This window comes from Scardinius erythrophthalmus (genome assembly GCF_964197995.2).
Source record: "Scardinius erythrophthalmus genome assembly, chromosome: 1".
NCBI classification, from domain to species: Eukaryota; Metazoa; Chordata; class Actinopteri; order Cypriniformes; family Leuciscidae; genus Scardinius; species Scardinius erythrophthalmus.
In genome coordinates this window covers 19,782,771-19,802,596 of record NC_138221.1, presented here as the reverse complement: position 1 = coordinate 19,802,596, position 19,826 = coordinate 19,782,771, and the positions used below count along the sequence as shown (strand labels likewise).

The following is a 19,826-nucleotide window of genomic DNA, read 5'->3' as shown; positions in this document are numbered from 1 at the left end:
AACTCAAAACGTGTGTGTGTGAGAGAGAGAGAGAGCGTGTGTGTCTATGTGTGTGTGTGTGTGTGTGTGTGTGTGTGTGTAAACTCAAATACTCGTACACACTCATTTAAACATAAACTCTTAACTCAAAAACTTGTACACTTATAAACTCTAAACTCATATAAACTCTGAGTGTGTGTGTGTGTGAGAGAGAGAGAGAGTGTGTGTGTGTGTGTGTGTGTGTGTGTGTGTGTGTGTGTGTGTGTGTGTGTGTGTGTGTGTGTTAATGAGCTTGTCTGTATGTGTGAGTGAGTTAGTGAGTGTGTGTGTGAGAGAGATAGTGTGTAGGGTTGGGCGGTATTACGGTAATATCGGATACCGCGGGATCTTAAAATAGCACCGGTATCAGTATCAGATCTGACTCGCGTTGCTATATCTTTTCAGACTGATCGGACTTACGGTTTTCCTAAAAATGACGATCAAAACTCGAAAAAACTCATTCAAAAACTCCATTGACTTACATTGGGGAGTTCTAAAAAATTCAAACCGTCGAAAATTCAAATCAAAATACCTTGAAGACTAAACCAAACTGCCGTTCTATATACTATAGACGGTTTCATCGGACGCACGCGCGTTGCCAGGGTTACGCGTTGGCCCGAAGTTAACTTCCGGTCTGTGTTTGTTTATCGGTAATAATAGACATTCTCTGGTAATAATTATGGCGCCGACTACGAACGCAATTAAAATGAAGGTGATGAGTAGACTGAAGTTGGGCTCAGGTTGTTGTGCTGTGGGATGCAACCTGACCTCTGGAACAAATACATTATCGAAAATAAAAATGTTTCGGTTTCCTAAAAACGAAGGGAGACGGCGAGCTTGGATCACCGCTGTGCGAAGAGAGGCTTGGCAACCAGGCAAGAATTCAAGGATCTGTAGCACTCACTTCGTTACAGGTAAGAAACTCATGATAAGCAACAGATAATAGCTAGCTGACCAGTAACAAGCCTGCAATGGTTATGTGTTTAACTAAATTGATTACTACACACGTAGCTGTAACATTGTATACATTAATTTTACACAGTAACGTTAGCTCAATGTTAGTTGATACGCTTTAGCTATGATTTAAACTAGTGTTATGATACCTGATATCCATCAAGCATAAAAGCCACAATGTTTTTCCATCAATGCTATACAAATAACCTACATTATTTAACTAACAGTCACCTTTGGCTTGTTCTCTGGGGACATAACAAATACAATAATGCATAGCTCTTCTGATGAAGCTTTAAATTAAGTATTATATGGACTTTTACTACATTTTCACTGACGAATTTACTACATTATCACTGATATGTTTTATCTGTAAAGCTGGTTTAAAACAGTGTGCATTGTGAAATAAATTTGACTTTGATCTAATTTCAATGTACTAGTAGGCTACTAATATTTTTTTTAATCAATACGTTTTAGTCAATATCATAGAAATGCACATGAAACCAGAAAAGTTATGGATTATGCAAAGCATGTATGTATTATGCTAGCAAGGTGCAATACTGTCAACACAAACTGTGTCTGTCTTTATTTTAGGTGCGCCATCAGTGGACCCATGCCATCCAGATCATGTTCCATCAATTTTCGCTCATAAAAACACCATTGATGGTTCACAGAAGTTGGAGCGATACCAGAGGAGACAGAGGAGACCATCTGTGGTTGAGTCTATGGATTCACCTTCCTTAGAGGTCACCCATGCTGACCCTGAAGAAGGATGCACTGCTGTGGGTACAGATCTGTCAATGGCAGACATTGACCAGCTACAAAATGAAAACACTGAATTAAAAAGAAAAATGGCTTTACTGGAGAAGAAACTGGAATCTCAAGAAAAACGACTACAAGATCATATGTTTGGCAGTCCGTCTGATTTTATTTTAAATGATGACAAGCACACTCATTTTTACACTGGTCTACCATCTGCTTCTGTGTTTTTCACCCTCCTCACTTACCTGACAACAACATGGAACGCATCATCAACCATACTTACCCTTCCCGAGCAGTTTCTTGTGGTCCTGATGAAGCTTCGTCTAGGCTTAACTCATCAAGACCTCGCTTTTCGCTTCAGAGTGAGTTGTGGAACTGTCTCAAACATCTTTCATGAATGGCTCGATGTGATGGCTAAAGAGTTACAATGCCTTGTCCGGTGGCCATCCAGGAAAGACATCAGAAGAAATCTCCCCACCCTCTTCAAGACTACAGGTTTCCAACAAGTTAGATGTATAATAGACTGTACTGAAGTGTTCATTGAGAGGCCAACTAGTTTGCAAACACGGGCAGTCACATACTCCCACTACAAATCACATAATACTGTGAAGTTCCTTGTTGGTATTAGTCCAACAGGAGCTTTTACATTTTTATCAAAAGTCTGGGGTGGCCGTGCTAGTGACAAGGTTATAACAAAAAATTCAGGGTTAATTGACCTTCTTGAACAAGGAGACCATGTAATGGCTGATCGAGGCTTCAATTTTCCCGAATATTTTGCCACCAAATGTGTTCGTCTTCATGTACCAGCATCTACAAAGGGAAGAAAACAATTGACAGGATTAGAGGTGACACACTCTAGAAAAATGTCCCGAGTGAGAATCCACGTGGAAAGGGCCATAGGAAAACTGAAGTCATTCAGAATTCTGCGGAACACCCTGCCAGTCAGTATGGTCAAACGGAGAAATGATAACAGTCTTTGCACAATAGATAAAATATTAATTGTTTGTGCAGCACTTTCAAATCTGGGGAAACCACTTGTACCAAAATAAAGCAGGACTTAACCACAACTTAAAGGGATAGTTCACCTAAAGACCCTCATGTCGTTCCAAACCTGCAAGACCTTTGTTCATCTTCGGAACACAAATTAAGCTATTTTTAATTACTTAGGCTGTCAATGGAGGAACAGAAAGCTCTCGGATTTCATCAAAAATATCTTCATTTGTGTTCTGAAGATGAACGAAGGTCTTACAGGTTTGGAACGAAATGAGGTAGAGAAATGAATGACAGAATTTTCATTTTTGGATGAACAAACCCTTTAATTTGATACTTTTACCTACAGGATTACATTTTTTTATTATTAAATATATTAAAATACCAAACACATGCATTGCATTATCATATTTGTAGTGTTGAACTTGTATCACAATGTTTCAAATGGATTGTAACTATAAAATGAAATGATATATTCACTACCAACTATTGATTAACTGACTTATTGATTAACTGATTTATTGACTGATGAATAAAGTACTATAGACTACAATTTCCGTTTTTAATGTATTTATGTATTTGATGTAAAAAGTGAAAAAGGGCAGGAACAACCTATGCTTTAAGGAAAAAAAACCCCTCTTTTTCTTGTAAAAACTGATTTCAAATCAGCACTATTGAGCTGCTTTTGAGACAATTTTCATGTAGCTGTCACTCAACTGCAGTCTTCCCTCTACAAATTCATCCACAACTTTTGGCAGCATGTGTTTGAAGTAAAAGCTACGTAGCCTTTGCATATATGTGGAGACAAAAGCATTGTCATGAGGCACATCAAGTTCCAGGTGCTGTGCTGGGGTCCAAATAACCAGACAGGATGTTTTCAGCCCGAGACAGTGCATCCCTAACTGTATCTGCCTGTAGTAACCTCTGGGGCCTTTAGGGTTCACAATGTACTGCCCACCCTCCACTCTGATGTCTTGGTTTGTGCCAGTGAGTGCATCATTAAGGGATGAGCAAGCACTGAGTGTGATAGGGCATTTTACCTCTAGCAGCTTGTCATCAATGATACCATCAGGGCTTGCTGCAAGCCATGGGTCTCCTGCACACACCACCAACCCTTTGTCCACCACTATGCAGCCCCTCTCCCTAATCTGATCCTTAGCAAGACCCTCGCTTTCCTTCCCATACCTTGTGGCCACATTCCCCTGGAACTTTGGGTAGAGGTGTTCAGTGAGAAACTTAGCTGGGTCAGTTGTCTCACGCTGAGGCACCTTGCTGGCTGTGCTTGCTGTTATGCGTAGCTTGCGCGCATCATGCCAGAGTGGTTCTATGCTCTGTTTTCTAGTGTTTCTCTCTAGTTCCACCACTTGATCTGGGTTCAGTTTAATGAAGGCATCATAAAATGCTGTGCACTTTGGACAGCTCAGAGCACTATCATGCTCACTGTGGGGCTGAGCTAAGCTGCTGAACACGTTGAGTTCCTCTCCCTGAGCATCCTGTTCTCCCTGACTGCTGGTGAAATCCTGACTACCTGACTCGGAGGCTGTGTCTGTCTCACTGCTGTCACACATGACGGAAAAGAGAGCACAGCCTGGCACAACTTCCTAAAATAAATGGTGAAAAGATCTTACCTACACTGCCATATATATATATATATATATATATATATATATATATATATATATATATATATATATATATATAGTACTGAATCTTTTACATTAGACTAGCTGATTTGTTAGAGATATATGAACTATAACTTACTTTCAGGGCTTTAAAAAGCTTTTTTGGTGACCCATCTGGATTTAGTGGGGGAAGGCAGAGGGGAGCTTGTAGCTTGATCTTCTTGCCAGGTTTCAAGAAATCACACTGAGCTACTGGTTGTGGATCAGCCTGAAAGGATATTTGAAATGTACATTATACATAAATATACAGTACAGGTCAAAAGTTTGGACACATTACTATTTTTAATGTTTTTGAAAGAAGTTTCTTCTGCTCATCAAGCCTGCATTTATTTGATCAAAAGTACAGAAAAAAAATGTAATATTGTGATAAAGTATTACAATTTAAAATAATTGGTTTTCAATTTATTATACTTTAAATGATCATTTATTTCTCTGATGCAAAGCTGAATTTTCAGGATCATTACTCCAGTCAATCACATGATCCTTTAGAAATCATTCTAATATGATGAATCATTATCAAAGTTGGAAACAGTTCTGCTGCTTAATATTTTTTCATAACCTGTAATACTTTTTTTTCTGTATTTTTTATCAAATAAGTGCAGGCTTGACGAGCAGAAGAAACTTCTTTCAAAAACATTAAAAATAGTAATGTGTCCAAACTTTTGGCCTGTACTGTACATGATAATACAAATAATTAAGGAAAATTGTTGTACAAAATACCACCAATTGTACACTGATATTTGAAATAGGATAACAGGAATTAGTATACTAGGATATGGTTATTAAATATAATAATTGTTAAAATGCTCCCCTTTTTAGTCACCCGTGACCAAACACTTGGTTTTGAAGTGACAGATGGGCCACTCTGGAGTCCATCCTGAACACACTGCTCCGCAGCAACCAAAATTGTACCCACATGGCTACACACCTCTCCATTGCTGTATAGATACAGATAGACTTTTTATCAACGGGATAAATGCAAGTATTGAAAAAGTGTACCTAAATGCTATTGTAAAATGTAATGTTAGCTAGCCAGCCATACTTACCCTGCCATGCAGTTGCAATGCCCACTCTGGATTTCGCCGGACTTCTTCGCAATGATCCAGGCGGAGTAGCTCTTTGAAAGCGTCTGACCCGCCTCGATTTCCCCGTAAACGACACAGGTATTTCCATCCGCGTGTGTTAGAATTTTTTTTACTTTTCCGGAATGAAAATAGTTATAGGCATCCAAGCTGCGATATGCCTTGAACGCCTCCCTGGTGTACACACATTCCTTCTCGACTAAGTATTCAAAAATATTTACCTGACTGACCTCCGGTAAATCAGACAGGTCTGTAGAAAATAATGTTTGCCTCAAAATTTTGTTGAACGGATCTGGTAGTGTAACGTTGTCACATTTAAGTTTGGCCAAGTAACGGCTCTTTTCTTCTATTGGTAGTCCCAAATAATACTGGCTAGACATACTTGCTAATGTAATTTGCTTGTTACTTTCTACAGATGAACTCTGTTGTTATTGATTCTACCGGAAGTTAAGTTTGGGCCACAAAAGCGCGCATGCGCAGTAACGTTTGTTTATGTTGTTGCCGTTGAAACCGTCTATATGAGCCATTGAGACTCATTTAAACTAATGAACTCTAAACTCAAAACATGTGTGTGTGTGAGAGAGAGAGAGCGAGCGTGTGTGTGTGTGTGTGTGTGTGTGTGTGTGTGTGTGTGTAAACTCAAATACTCGTACACACTCATTTAAACTAATGAACTCTAAACTCAAAACGTGTGTGTGTGTGTGTGTGTGTGTGTGAGAGAGAGAGAGAGAGAGAGAGAGCGTGTGTGTCTATGTGTGTGTGTGTGTGTGTGTTAATGAGCTTGTCTGTGTGTGTGTGTGTGTGTGTGTGTGTGTGAGTGAGTTAGTGGGTGTGTGTGTGTGTGTGTGAGAGAGATAGTGTGTGTGTGTGTGTGTGTGTGTGAGAGAGAGTGAGAGTCTGTGTGTGCATGCTTGTGTGTGTGTGTGTGTGTGTGTGTGTGTGTGTGTGTGTGTGTGTGTGTGTGTCGAAAATTTAAATCTAAACACCTTGAAGACTAAACCAAACTGCCGTTCTATATACTATATGAGCCATTGAGACTAATTTAAACTAATAAACTCTAAACTCATACACTTATAATTAGAATAAGTGTATGAGATTAACTAATTAACTTATAAACTCATGAATTCATAGACTTATAAACTATTAAACTCATAAATTAATAAACTCTGAACTCTTAAACTCATTTAAACTTATAAACTCTAAACTCATTTAAACTTATAAACTCAAAACTCAAAAACTCATACACTTATAAACTCTAAACTCAAACTCTTGAGTGTGCGTGTGTGTGTGTCTGAGTGTGTGTGTGTGTCTGAGTGAGTGTGTGAGCGAGTTAGTGTGTGTGTGTGTGTGTGTGTGTGTGTGTGTGCGTGTGTATGTATCTATCTATTAACTTATCAATCTATCTGCCATAAACTTCAAACTACCGTAAACTACTTTAAACTTCAAACTTCTTACGTTTAAAGCTCCCAGCTCCCAAGCAACTCCATAGCAACCAAACTTGAGTACCCTAGCAACCGTTTTGCAAGACCTATATCTCTGTATCAGAACATCGTATGGCTCTTTTGACTCATGCTAGCAAACAGCACTTCCAACATGCTAGCAGTGAAAAGCTACATGCTAATAGCGATTAGTTAAGTGCTAAATCATACCAAGATCATGCAAACAACTATATCAAAACTCCATAGTAACCATCTGTGACAACTACCAACCACCTAGCAACACCATAGCAACCACCCAGAAAACCCTAGCAACCGCCTAGCAACACCATAGCAACCACCCAGAACACCCTAGCAACTGCCTAGCAACCATCCAGAATACCCTAGCAACCACCTAGCAACACCATAGTAACCACCCAGAACACCCTAGCAACCGCCTAGCAACCACCCAGAATACCTTAGCAACCGCCTAGAAACACCATAGCAACCACCCAGAATACCTTAGCAACCGCCTAGAAACACCATAGCAACCACCCAGAACACCCTAGCAACCGCCTAACAACACCCTAGCAACCGCCTAGCAACCAACCAGAACACCCTAGCAACCGCCTAGCAACACCATAGCAACCACCCAGAATACCCTAGCAACCGCCTAGCAACACCATAGAGCAACCACTCAGAACACCCTAGCAACCGCCTAGCAACACCATAGCAACCACCCAGAACACCCTAGCAACCGCCTAGCAACCACCCAGAATACCCTTGCAACCGCCTAGCAACCACCCAGAACACCTTAGCAACCCACTAGAAAACCCCCAACAACTTTTTAACTTTAAAATACTTTAAACTTTAAACTAATTTAAACATTAAACTAATTTAAACTTTAAACTAATTTAAACTTTAAACTAATTTAAAATTTAAACTAATTTAAACTTTAAACTATTTTAAACTTCAAACTAATTTAAACTTTAGATTATTTTAAACTTTAAACTAAATTAAGCTTCAAACTATTTTAAACTTTAAACTATTTTAAACTTCTAACTAATTTAAAGTTCAAACTACTTTAAACTCCAAATTACTTTAAACTTCTTCAAACTTTCTGGTCCAGCTTTCTCAAGCCAACTTAAAGTTTGTCTCGACGAACTTTTTAATCTAGTTATTAAGTTGGCTTGAGAGAGCCAACTTACTGAAATCCTATTTAAACTTATTATTAAGTTGGCTTGAGAGAGCCAACTTACTGAAATCCTATTTAAACTTATTATTAAGTTGGCTTGAGAGAGCCAACTTACTGAAATCCTATAACGTATAAACTCTAAACTCAAAAACTCTTACACTTATAAACTCATCAATTTATACACTTATAAACTCTAAAATCATAAACTCTGAGTGTGTGTGTGTGTGTGTGTGTGTGTGTGTTCACACACACACACACACACACACACACACACACACACACACACACACACACACACACACTAAACCCATTTAAACTTAAACTCTAAACTCATTTAAACTCAAAACTCAAATTCTCGTAAACTACTTTAAACTTCAAACCACTTCTTAAGTTTAAAGCTTCCAGCTCCCAAGCAACTCCATAGCAACCAAACTTGAGTACCCTAGCAACCGTTTTGCAAGACCTATATCTCTGTATCAGAACATCGTATAGAGATGAGGTTTGGCTCTTTTGACTCATGCTAGCAAACAGCACTTCCAACATGCTACACATGCTAGCACTGAATAGCTACATGCTAATAACGAGTAGTTAAGTGCTATATCATGCCAAGATCATGCTAAGAACTCTATAAAGACTCCATAGTAACCATCTGTGACAACTACCAACCACCTAGCAACACCATAGCAACCGCCCAGAACACCCTAGCAACCGCCTAGTAACCGCCCAGAATACCTTAGCAACCGCCTAGCAACACCATAGCAACCACCCAGAACACCCTAGCAACCGCCTAGCAACCACTCCGAATACCCTAGCAACCGCCTAGCAACACCATAGCAACCACCCAGAACACCCTAGCAACCGCCTAGCAACCACCCAGAATACCCTAGCAACCGCCTAGCAACCACCCAGAATACCCTAGCAACCGCCTAGCAACACCATAGCAACCACCCAGAACACCCTAGCAACCGCCTAGCAACCACCCAGAACACCCTAGCAACAGCATAGCAACCACTCAGAACACCCTAGCAACCGCCTAGCAACCACCCAGAATACCTTAGCAACCGCCTAGCAACACCCTAGCAACCGCCTAGCAACCACTCAGAATACACCAGCAACCGCCTAGCAACACCATAGCAACCACCCAGAACACCCTAGCAACCACCTAGCAACCACCCAGAACACCCTAGCAACACCATAGCAACCACTCAGAACACCCTAGCAACCGCCTAGCAACCACCCAGAATACCTTAGCAACCGCCTAGCAACACCATATCAACCACCCAGAACACCCTAGCAACCGCCTAGCAACCACCAAGAATACCCTAGCAACCGCCTAGCAACACCATAGCAACCACCCAGAACACCCTAGCAACCGCCTAGCAACACCATAGCAACCACCCAGAACACCCTAGCAACCGCCTAGCAACCACCCAAAATACCCTAGCAACCGCCTAGAAACAGCATAGCAACCACCCAAAAGACCCTAGCAACCGCCTAGCAACCACCCAAAAGACCCTAGCAACCGCCTAGCAAAAAGCGTTCTGGTCCAAACTTTCTCAAGCCAACTTAAAGTTTGTCTCGACGAACTTTTGCATCTAGTTATTATTATTCTTCTGACCCTAAAAATTTACAACTCAAACTCCTCCTAGAGCTTTAACTCCACATACTCCAAACTCGGCACAGACACTCAAACTGATCTGACTCGCGTTGCTATATCTTTTCAGACTGATCGGACTTACGGTTTTCCTAAAAATGACGATCAAAACTCGAAAAAACTCATTCAAAAACTCCCATTGACTTACATTGGGGAGTTCTAAAAAATTCAAACTGACAAAATTTAAATCTAAACACCTTGAAGACTAAACCAAACTGCCATTCTATATACTATATGAGCCATTGAGACTCATTTAAACTAATAAACTCTAAACTCATACACTTATAAACTAATTAACTTATAAACTCATGAATTCATAGACTTATGAACTCTTAAACTCATAAATTAATAAACTCTGAACTCTTAAACTCATTAAAACTTATAAACTCTAAACTCATTTAAAACGTATAAACTCTAAACTCAAAAACTCTTACACTTATAAACTCATCAATTTATACACTTATAAACTCTAAACTCATAAACTCTGAGTGTGTGTGTGTGTGTGTGTGTGTGTGTGTGTGTGTGTGTGTGTGTGTTCACACACACACACACACACACACACACACACACACACACACTAAACTCATTTAAACTTAAACTCTAAACTCATTTAAACTTATAAACTCAAAACTCAAATTCTCGTAAACTACTTTAAACTTCAAACCACTTCTTAAGTTTAAAGCTTCCAGCTCCCAAGCAACTCCATAGCAACCAAACTTGAGTACCCTAGCAACCGTTTTGCAAGACCTATATCTCTGTATCAGAACATCGTATAGAGATGAGGTTTGGCTCTTTTGACTCATGCTAGCAAACAGCACTTCCAACATGCTACACATGCTAGCACTGAATAGCTACATGCTAATAACGAGTAGTTAAGTGCTATATCATGCCAAGATCATGCTAAGAACTCTATAAAGACTCCATAGTAACCATCTGTGACAACTACCAACCACCTAGCAACACCATAGCAACCGCCCAGAACACCCTAGCAACCGCCTAGTAACCGCCCAGAATACCTTAGCAACCGCCTAGCAACACCATAGCAACCACCCAGAACACCCTAGCAACCGCCTAGCAACCACTCAGAATACCATAGCAACCGCCTAGCAACACCATAGCAACCACCCAGAACACCCTAGCAACCGCCTAGCAACCACCCAGAATACCCTAGCAACCACCTAGCAACACCATAGCAACCACCCAGAACACCCTAGCAACCGCCTAGCAACCACCCAGAACACCCTAGCAACAGCATAGCAACCACTCAGAACACCCTAGCAACCGCCTAGCAACCACCCAGAATACCTTAGCAACCGCCTAGCAACACCCTAGCAACCGCCTAGCAACCACTCAGAATACACCAGCAACCGCCTAGCAACACCATAGCAACCACCCAGAACACCCTAGCAACCACCTAGCAACCACCCAGAACACCCTAGCAACACCATAGCAACCACTCAGAACACCCTAGCAACCGCCTAGCAACCACCCAGAATACCTTAGCAACCGCCTAGCAACACCATATCAACCACCCAGAACACCCTAGCAACCGCCTAGCAACCACCAAGAATACCCTAGCAACCGCCTAGCAACACCATAGCAACCACCCAGAACACCCTAGCAACCGCCTAGCAACACCATAGCAACCACCCAGAACACCCTAGCAACCGCCTAGCAACCACCCAAAATACCCTAGCAACCGCCTAGAAACAGCATAGCAACCACCCAAAAGACCCTAGCAACCGCCTAGCAACCACCCAAAAGACCCTAGCAACCGCCTAGCAAAAAGCGTTCTGGTCCAAACTTTCTCAAGCCAACTTAAAGTTTGTCTCGACGAACTTTTGCATCTAGTTATTATTATTCTTCTGACCCTAAAAATTTACAACTCAAACTCCTCCTAGAGCTTTAACTCCACATACTCCAAACTCGGCTCAGACACTCAAACTGATCTGACTCGCGTTGCTATATCTTTTCAGACTGATCCGACTTACGGTTTTCCTAAAAATGACGATCAAAACTCGAAAAAACTCATTCAAAAACTCCCATTGACTTACATTGGGGAGTTCTAAAAAATTCAAACCGACAAAATTTAAATCTAAACACCTTGAAGACTAAACCAAACTGCCATTCTATATACTATATGAGCCATTGAGACTCATTTAAACTAATAAACTCTAAACTCATACACTTATAAACTAATTAACTTATAAACTCATGAATTCATAGACTTATGAACTCTTAAACTCATAAATTAATAAACTCTGAACTCTTAAACTCATTTAAACTTATAAACTCTAAACTCATTAAAACTTATAAACTCTAAACTCATTTAAAACGTATAAACTCTAAACTCAAAAACTCTTACACTTATAAACTCATCAATTTATACACTTATAAACTCTAAAATCATAAACTCTGAGTGTGTGTGTGTGTGTGTGTGTTCACACACACACACACACACACACACACACACACACACACACACACACTAAACTCATTTAAACTTAAACTCTAAACTCATTTAAACTCAAAACTCAAATTCTCGTAAACTACTTTAAACTTCAAACCACTTCTTAAGTTTAAAGCTTCCAGCTCCCAAGCAACTCCATAGCAACCAAACTTGAGTACCCTAGCAACCGTTTTGCAAGACCTATATCTCTGTATCAGAACATCGTATAGAGATGAGGTTTGGCTCTTTTGACTCATGCTAGCAAACAGCACTTCCAACATGCTACACATGCTAGCACTGAATAGCTACATGCTAATAACGAGTAGTTAAGTGCTATATCATGCCAAGATCATGCTAAGAACTCTATAAAGACTCCATAGTAACCATCTGTGAAAACTACCAACCACCTAGCAACACCATAGCAACCGCCCAGAACACCCTAGCAACCGCCTAGTAACTGCCCAGAATACCTTAGCAACCGCCTAGCAACACCATAGCAACCACCCAGAACACCCTAGCAACCGCCTAGCAACCACTCAGAATACCCTAGCAACCGCCTAGCAACCACCCAGAACACCCTAGCAACCGTCTAGCAACCACCCAGAATACCCTAGCAACCGCCTAGCAACACCATAGCAACCACCCAGAACACCCTAGCAACCGCCTAGCAACCACCCAGAACACCCTAGCAACAGCATAGCAACCACTCAGAACACCCTAGCAACCGCCTAGCAACCACCCAGAATACCTTAGCAACCGCCTAGCAACACCCTAGCAACCGCTTGGCAACCACTCAGAATACCCTAGCAACCGCCTAGCAACACCATAGCAACCACCCAGAACACCCTAGCAACCGCCTAGCAACCACCCAGAATACCCTAGCAACCGCCTAGCAACACCATAGCAACCACCCAGAACACCCTAGCAACCGCCTAGCAACCACCCAGAACACCCTAGCAACACCATAGCAACCACTCAGAACACACTAGCAACCGCCTAGCAACCACCCAGAATACCTTAGCAACCGCATAGCAACACCATATCAACCACCCAGAACACCCTAGCAACCGCCTAGCAACCACCAAGAATACCCTAGCAACCGCCTAGCAACACCATAGCAACCACCCAGAACACCCTAGCAACCGCCTAGCAACACCATAGCAACCACCCAGAACACCCTAGCAACCGCCTAGCAACCACCCAAAACACCCTAGCAACCGCCTAGCAACCACCCAGAATACCCTAGCAACCGCCTAGAAACAGCATAGCAACCACCCAAAAGACCCTAGCAACCGCCTAGCAACCACCCAAAAGACCCTAGCAACCGCCTAGCAAAAAGCGTTCTGGTCCAAACTTTCTCAAGCCAACTTAAAGTTTGTCTCGACGAACTTTTGCATCTAGTTATTATTATTCTTCTGACCCTAAAAATTTACAACTCAAACTCCTCCTAGAGCTTTAACTCCACATACTCCAAACTCGGCACAGACACTCAAACTGATCTGACTCGCGTTGCTATATCTTTTCAGACTGATCGGACTTACGGTTTTCCTAAAAATGACGATCAAAACTCGGAAAAACTCATTCAAAAACTCCCATTGACTTACATTGGGGAGTTCTAAAAAATTCAAACCGACAAAATTTAAATCTAAACACCTTGAAGACTAAACCAAACTGCCATTCTATATACTATATGAGCCATTGAGACTCATTTAAACTAATAAACTCTAAACTCATACACTTATAAACTAATTAACTTATAAACTCATGAATTCATAGACTTATGAACTCTTAAACTCATAAATTAATAAACTCTGAACTCTTAAACTCATTTAAACTTATAAACTCTAAACTCATTAAAACTTATAAACTCTAAACTCATTTAAAACGTATAAACTCTAAACTCAAAAACTCTTACACTTATAAACTCATCAATTTATACACTTATAAACTCTAAAATCATAAACTCTGAGTGTGTGTGTGTGTGTGTGTGTGTGTTCACACACACACACACACACACACACACACACACACACACACACACACACACACTAAACTCATTTAAACTTAAACTCTAAACTCATTTAAACTCAAAACTCAAATTCTCGTGAACTACTTTAAACTTCAAACCACTTCTTAAGTTTAAAGCTTCCAGCTCCCAAGCAACTCCATAGCAACCAAACTTGAGTACCCTAGCAACCGTTTTGCAAGACCTATATCTCTGTATCAGAACATCGTATAGAGATGAGGTTTGGCTCTTTTGACTCATGCTAGCAAACAGCACTTCCAACATGCTACACATGCTAGCACTGAATAGCTACATGCTAATAACGAGTAGTTAAGTGCTATATCATGCCAAGATCATGCTAAGAACTCTATAAAGACTCCATAGTAACCATCTGTGAAAACTACCAACCACCTAGCAACACCATAGCAACCGCCCAGAACACCCTAGCAACCGCCTAGTAACTGCCCAGAATACCTTAGCAACCGCCTAGCAACACCATAGCAACCACCCAGAACACCCTAGCAACCGCCTAGCAACCACTCAGAATACCCTAGCAACCGCCTAGCAACCACCCAGAACACCCTAGCAACCGCCTAGCAACCACCCAGAATACCCTAGCAACCGCCTAGCAACACCATAGCAACCACCCAGAACACCCTAGCAACCGCCTAGCAACCACCCAGAACACCCTAGCAACAGCATAGCAACCACTCAGAACACCCTAGCAACCGCCTAGCAACCACCCAGAATACCTTAGCAACCGCCTAGCAACACCCTAGCAACCGCTTGGCAACCACTCAGAATACCCTAGCAACCGCCTAGCAACACCATAGCAACCACCCAGAACACCCTAGCAACCGCCTAGCAACCACCCAGAATACCCTAGCAACCGCCTAGCAACACCATAGCAACCACCCAGAACACCCTAGCAACCGCCTAGCAACCACCCAGAACACCCTAGCAACACCATAGCAACCACTCAGAACACACTAGCAACCGCCTAGCAACCACCCAGAATACCTTAGCAACCGCCTAGCAACACCATATCAACCACCCAGAACACCCTAGCAACCGCCTAGCAACCACCAAGAATACCCTAGCAACCGCCTAGCAACACCATAGCAACCACCCAGAACACCCTAGCAACCGCCTAGCAACACCATAGCAACCACCCAGAACACCCTAGCAACCGCCTAGCAACCACCCAAAACACCCTAGCAACCGCCTAGCAACCACCCAGAATACCCTAGCAACCGCCTAGAAACAGCATAGCAACCACCCAAAAGACCCTAGCAACCGCCTAGCAAAAAGCGTTCTGGTCCAAACTTTCTCAAGCCAACTTAAAGTTTGTCTCGACGAACTTTTGCATCTAGTTATTATTATTCTTCTGACCCTAAAAATTTACAACTCAAACTCCTCCTAGAGCTTTAACTCCACATACTCCAAACTCGGCACAGACACTCAAACTGATCTGACTCGCGTTGCTATATCTTTTCAGACTGATCGGACTTACGGTTTTCCTAAAAATGACGATCAAAACTCGGAAAAACTCATTCAAAAACTCCCATTGACTTACATTGGGGAGTTCTAAAAAATTCAAACCGACAAAATTTAAATCTAAACACCTTGAAGACTAAACCAAACTGCCATTCTATATACTATATGAGCCATTGAGACTCATTTAAACTAATAAACTCTAAACTCATACACTTATAAACTAATTAACTTATAAACTCATGAATTCATAGACTTATGAACTCTTAAACTCATAAATTAATAAACTCTGAACTCTTAAACTCATTTAAACTTATAAACTCTAAACTCATTAAAACTTATAAACTCTAAACTCATTTAAAACGTATAAACTCTAAACTCAAAAACTCTTACACTTATAAACTCATCAATTTATACACTTATAAACTCTAAAATCATAAACTCTGAGTGTGTGTGTGTGTGTGTGTGTGTGTTCACACACACACACACACACACACACACACACACACACACACACACACACACACACACACACACACACACACACACACACACACACACACACTAAACTCATTTAAACTTAAACTCTAAACTCATTTAAACTCAAAACTCAAATTCTCGTAAACTACTTTAAACTTCAAACCACTTCTTAAGTTTAAAGCTTCCAGCTCCCAAGCAACTCCATAGCAACCAAACTTGAGTACCCTAGCAACCGTTTTGCAAGACCTATATCTCTGTATCAGAACATCGTATAGAGATGAGGTTTGGCTCTTTTGACTCATGCTAGCAAACAGCACTTCCAACATGCTACACATGCTAGCACTGAATAGCTACATGCTAATAACGAGTAGTTAAGTGCTATATCATGCCAAGATCATGCTAAGAACTCTATAAAGACTCCATAGTAACCATCTGTGAAAACTACCAACCACCTAGCAACACCATAGCAACCGCCCAGAACACCCTAGCAACCGCCTAGTAACTGCCCAGAATACCTTAGCAACCGCCTAGCAACACCATAGCAACCACCCAGAACACCCTAGCAACCGCCTAGCAACCACCCAGAATACCCTAGCAACCGCCTAGCAACACCATAGCAACCACCCAGAACACCCTAGCAACCGCCTAGCAACCACCCAGAACACCCTAGCAACAGCATAGCAACCACTCAGAACACCCTAGCAACCGCCTAGCAACCACCCAGAATACCTTAGCAACCGCCTAGCAACACCCTAGCAACCGCTTGGCAACCACTCAGAATACCCTAGCAACCGCCTAGCAACACCATAGCAACCACCCAGAACACCCTAGCAACCGCCTAGCAACCACCCAGAATACCCTAGCAACCGCCTAGCAACACCATAGCAACCGCCTAGCAACCACCCAGAACACCCTAGCAACACCATAGCAACCACTCAGAACACACTAGCAACCGCCTAGCAACCACCCAGAATACCTTAGCAACCGCCTAGCAACACCATAGCAACCACCCAGAACACCCTAGCAACCGCCTAGCAACACCATAGCAACCACCCAGAACACTCTAGCAACCGCCTAGCAACCACCCAAAACACCCTAGCAACCGCCTAGCAACCACCCAGAATACCCTAGCAACCGCCTAGAAACAGCATAGCAACCACCCAAAAGACCCTAGCAACCGCCTAGCAACCACCCAAAAGACCCTAGCAACCGCCTAGCAAAAAGCGTTCTGGTCCAAACTTTCTCAAGCCAACTTAAAGTTTGTCTCGACGAACTTTTGCATCTAGTTATTATTATTATTCTGACCGTAAAAATTTACAACTCAAACTCCTCCTAGAGCTTTAACTCTACATACTCCAAACTCGGCTCAGACACTCAAACTGATCTGACTCGCGTTGCTATATCTTTTCAGACTGATCGGACTTACGGTTTTCCTAAAAATGACGATCAAAACTCGAAAAAACTCATTCAAAAACTCCATTGACTTACAATGGGAGTTCTAAAAAATTCAAACCGACGAAAATTCAAATCAAAATACCTTGAAGACTAAACCAAACTGCTGTTCTATATACTATATGAGCCATTGACACTCATTTAAACTAATGAACTCTGTGTGTGTGTGTGTGTGTGTGTGTGTGTGTGTGTGTGTGTGTGTGTGTGTGTGTGTGTGACAGAGAGAGAGTGTGTGTCTATGTGCGTGTGTGTGTGTGTGTGTGTGTGTGTGTGTGTGTGTGTGTGTGTGTGTGTTAATGAACTTGTCTGTGTGTGTGTGAGTGAGTTAGTGAGTGTGTGTGTGAGAGAGATAGTGTGTGTGGGTGAGAGAGAGTGAGAGTCTGTGTGTGCATGCTTGTGTGTGTGTATGTCGAAAATTTAAATCTAAACACCTTGAAGACTAAACCAAACTGCCGTTCTATATACTATATGAGCCATTGAGACTCATTTAAACTAATAAACTCTAAACTCATACACTTATAATTAGAATAAGTGTATGAGATTAACTAATTAACTTATAAACTCATGAATTCATAGACTTATAAACTATTAAACTCATAAATTAATAAACTCTGAACTCTTAAACTCATTTAAACTTATAAACTCTAAACTCATTTAAACTTATAAACTCAAAACTCAAAAACTCATACACTTATAAACTCTAAACTCAAACTCTTAAGTGTGCGTGTGTGTGTGTCTGAGTGTGTGTGTGTGTCTGAGTGAGTGAGTGTGTGAGCGAGTTAGTGTGTGTGTGTGTGCGTATGTGTGTGTGTGTTTATCTATCTATCTATTAACTTATTTATCTACCTGCCATAAACTTCAAACTACTGTAAACTACTTTAAACTTCAAACCACTTTAAACTTCTTACGTTTAAAGCTCCCAGTTCCAAAGCAACTCCATAGCAACCAAACTTGAGTACCCTAGCAACCGTTTTGCAAGACCTATATCTCTGCATCAGAACATCGTATAGAGATGAGGTTTGGCTCTTTTGACTCATGCTAGCAAACAGCACTTCCAACATGCTACACATGCTAGCAGTGAATAGCTACATGCTAATAGCGATTAGTTAAGTGCTATATCATGCCAAGATCATGCTAAGAACTCTATAAAGACTCCATAGTAACCATCTGTGACAACTACCAACCACCTAGCAACACCATAGCAACCACCCAGAACACCCTAGCAACCGCCTAGCAATACCATAGCAACCACCCAGAACACCCTAGCAACTGCCTAGCAACCACCCAGAATACCCTAGCAACCACCTAGCAACACCATAGTAACCACCCAGAACACCCTAGCAACCGCCTAGCAACCACCCAGAACACCCTAGCAACCGCCTAGCAACCACCCAGAATACCTTAGCAACCGCCTAGCAACACCATAACAACCACCCAGAACACCCTAGCAACCGCCTAGCAACACCATAGCAACCACCCAGAATACCCTAGCAACCACCTAGCAACACCATAGCAACCACCCAGAACACCCTAGCAACCAACCAGAATACCCTAGCAACCACCTAGTAACACCATAACAACCACCCAGAACACCCTAGCAACCACCCAAAACACCCTAGCAACCAACCAGAATACCCTAGCAACCGCCTAGCAACCACCCAAAACACCCTAGCAACCACCTAGCAACCACCCAGAACACCCTTGCAACCGCCTAGCAACACCCTAAGCAACCACCCAGAACACCCTAGTAACCGCCTAGCAACCACCCAGAACACTTTAGCAACCGCCTAGCAACCACCCATAATACCCTAGCAACACCATAGCAACCACCCAGAACACCCTAGCAACCGCCTAGCAACCACCCAGAACACCCTAGCAACCGCATAGCAACACCATAGCAACCACCCAGAACACCCTAGCAACCGCCTAGCAACCACCCAGAACACCTTAGCAACCACCCAAAACACCCTAGCAACCAAACAGAATACCCTAGCAACCGCCTAGCAACCACTCAAAACACCCTAGCAACCGCCTAGCAACACCATAGCAACCACCCAGAACACCCTAGCAACCGCCTAGCAACCACCCAAAATACCTTAGCAACCGCCTAGCAACACCATAGCAACCACCCAGAACACCCTAGCAACCGCCTAGCAAAAAAAACGTTCTGGTCCAAACTTTCTCAAGCCAACTTAAA

The 19,826-nt window shown here is 42.0% G+C and overlaps 1 protein-coding gene across 1 annotated transcript; it reads left to right on the top strand.

Moving 5' to 3' along the window:
- Positions 1–616: 616 nt before the first annotated feature.
- LOC308691629 (uncharacterized protein) lies at positions 617–3,309 on the top strand. The gene is made up of 2 exons (XM_081367039.1): positions 617–932; positions 1,564–3,309. The coding sequence occupies exons 1-2, from the start codon at positions 698–700 to the stop codon at positions 2,778–2,780; spliced, it is 1,452 nt and encodes a 483-aa protein (XP_081223165.1). The 5' UTR covers positions 617–697; the 3' UTR covers positions 2,781–3,309.
- The last annotated feature ends 16,517 nt before the right edge of the window (positions 3,310–19,826 follow it).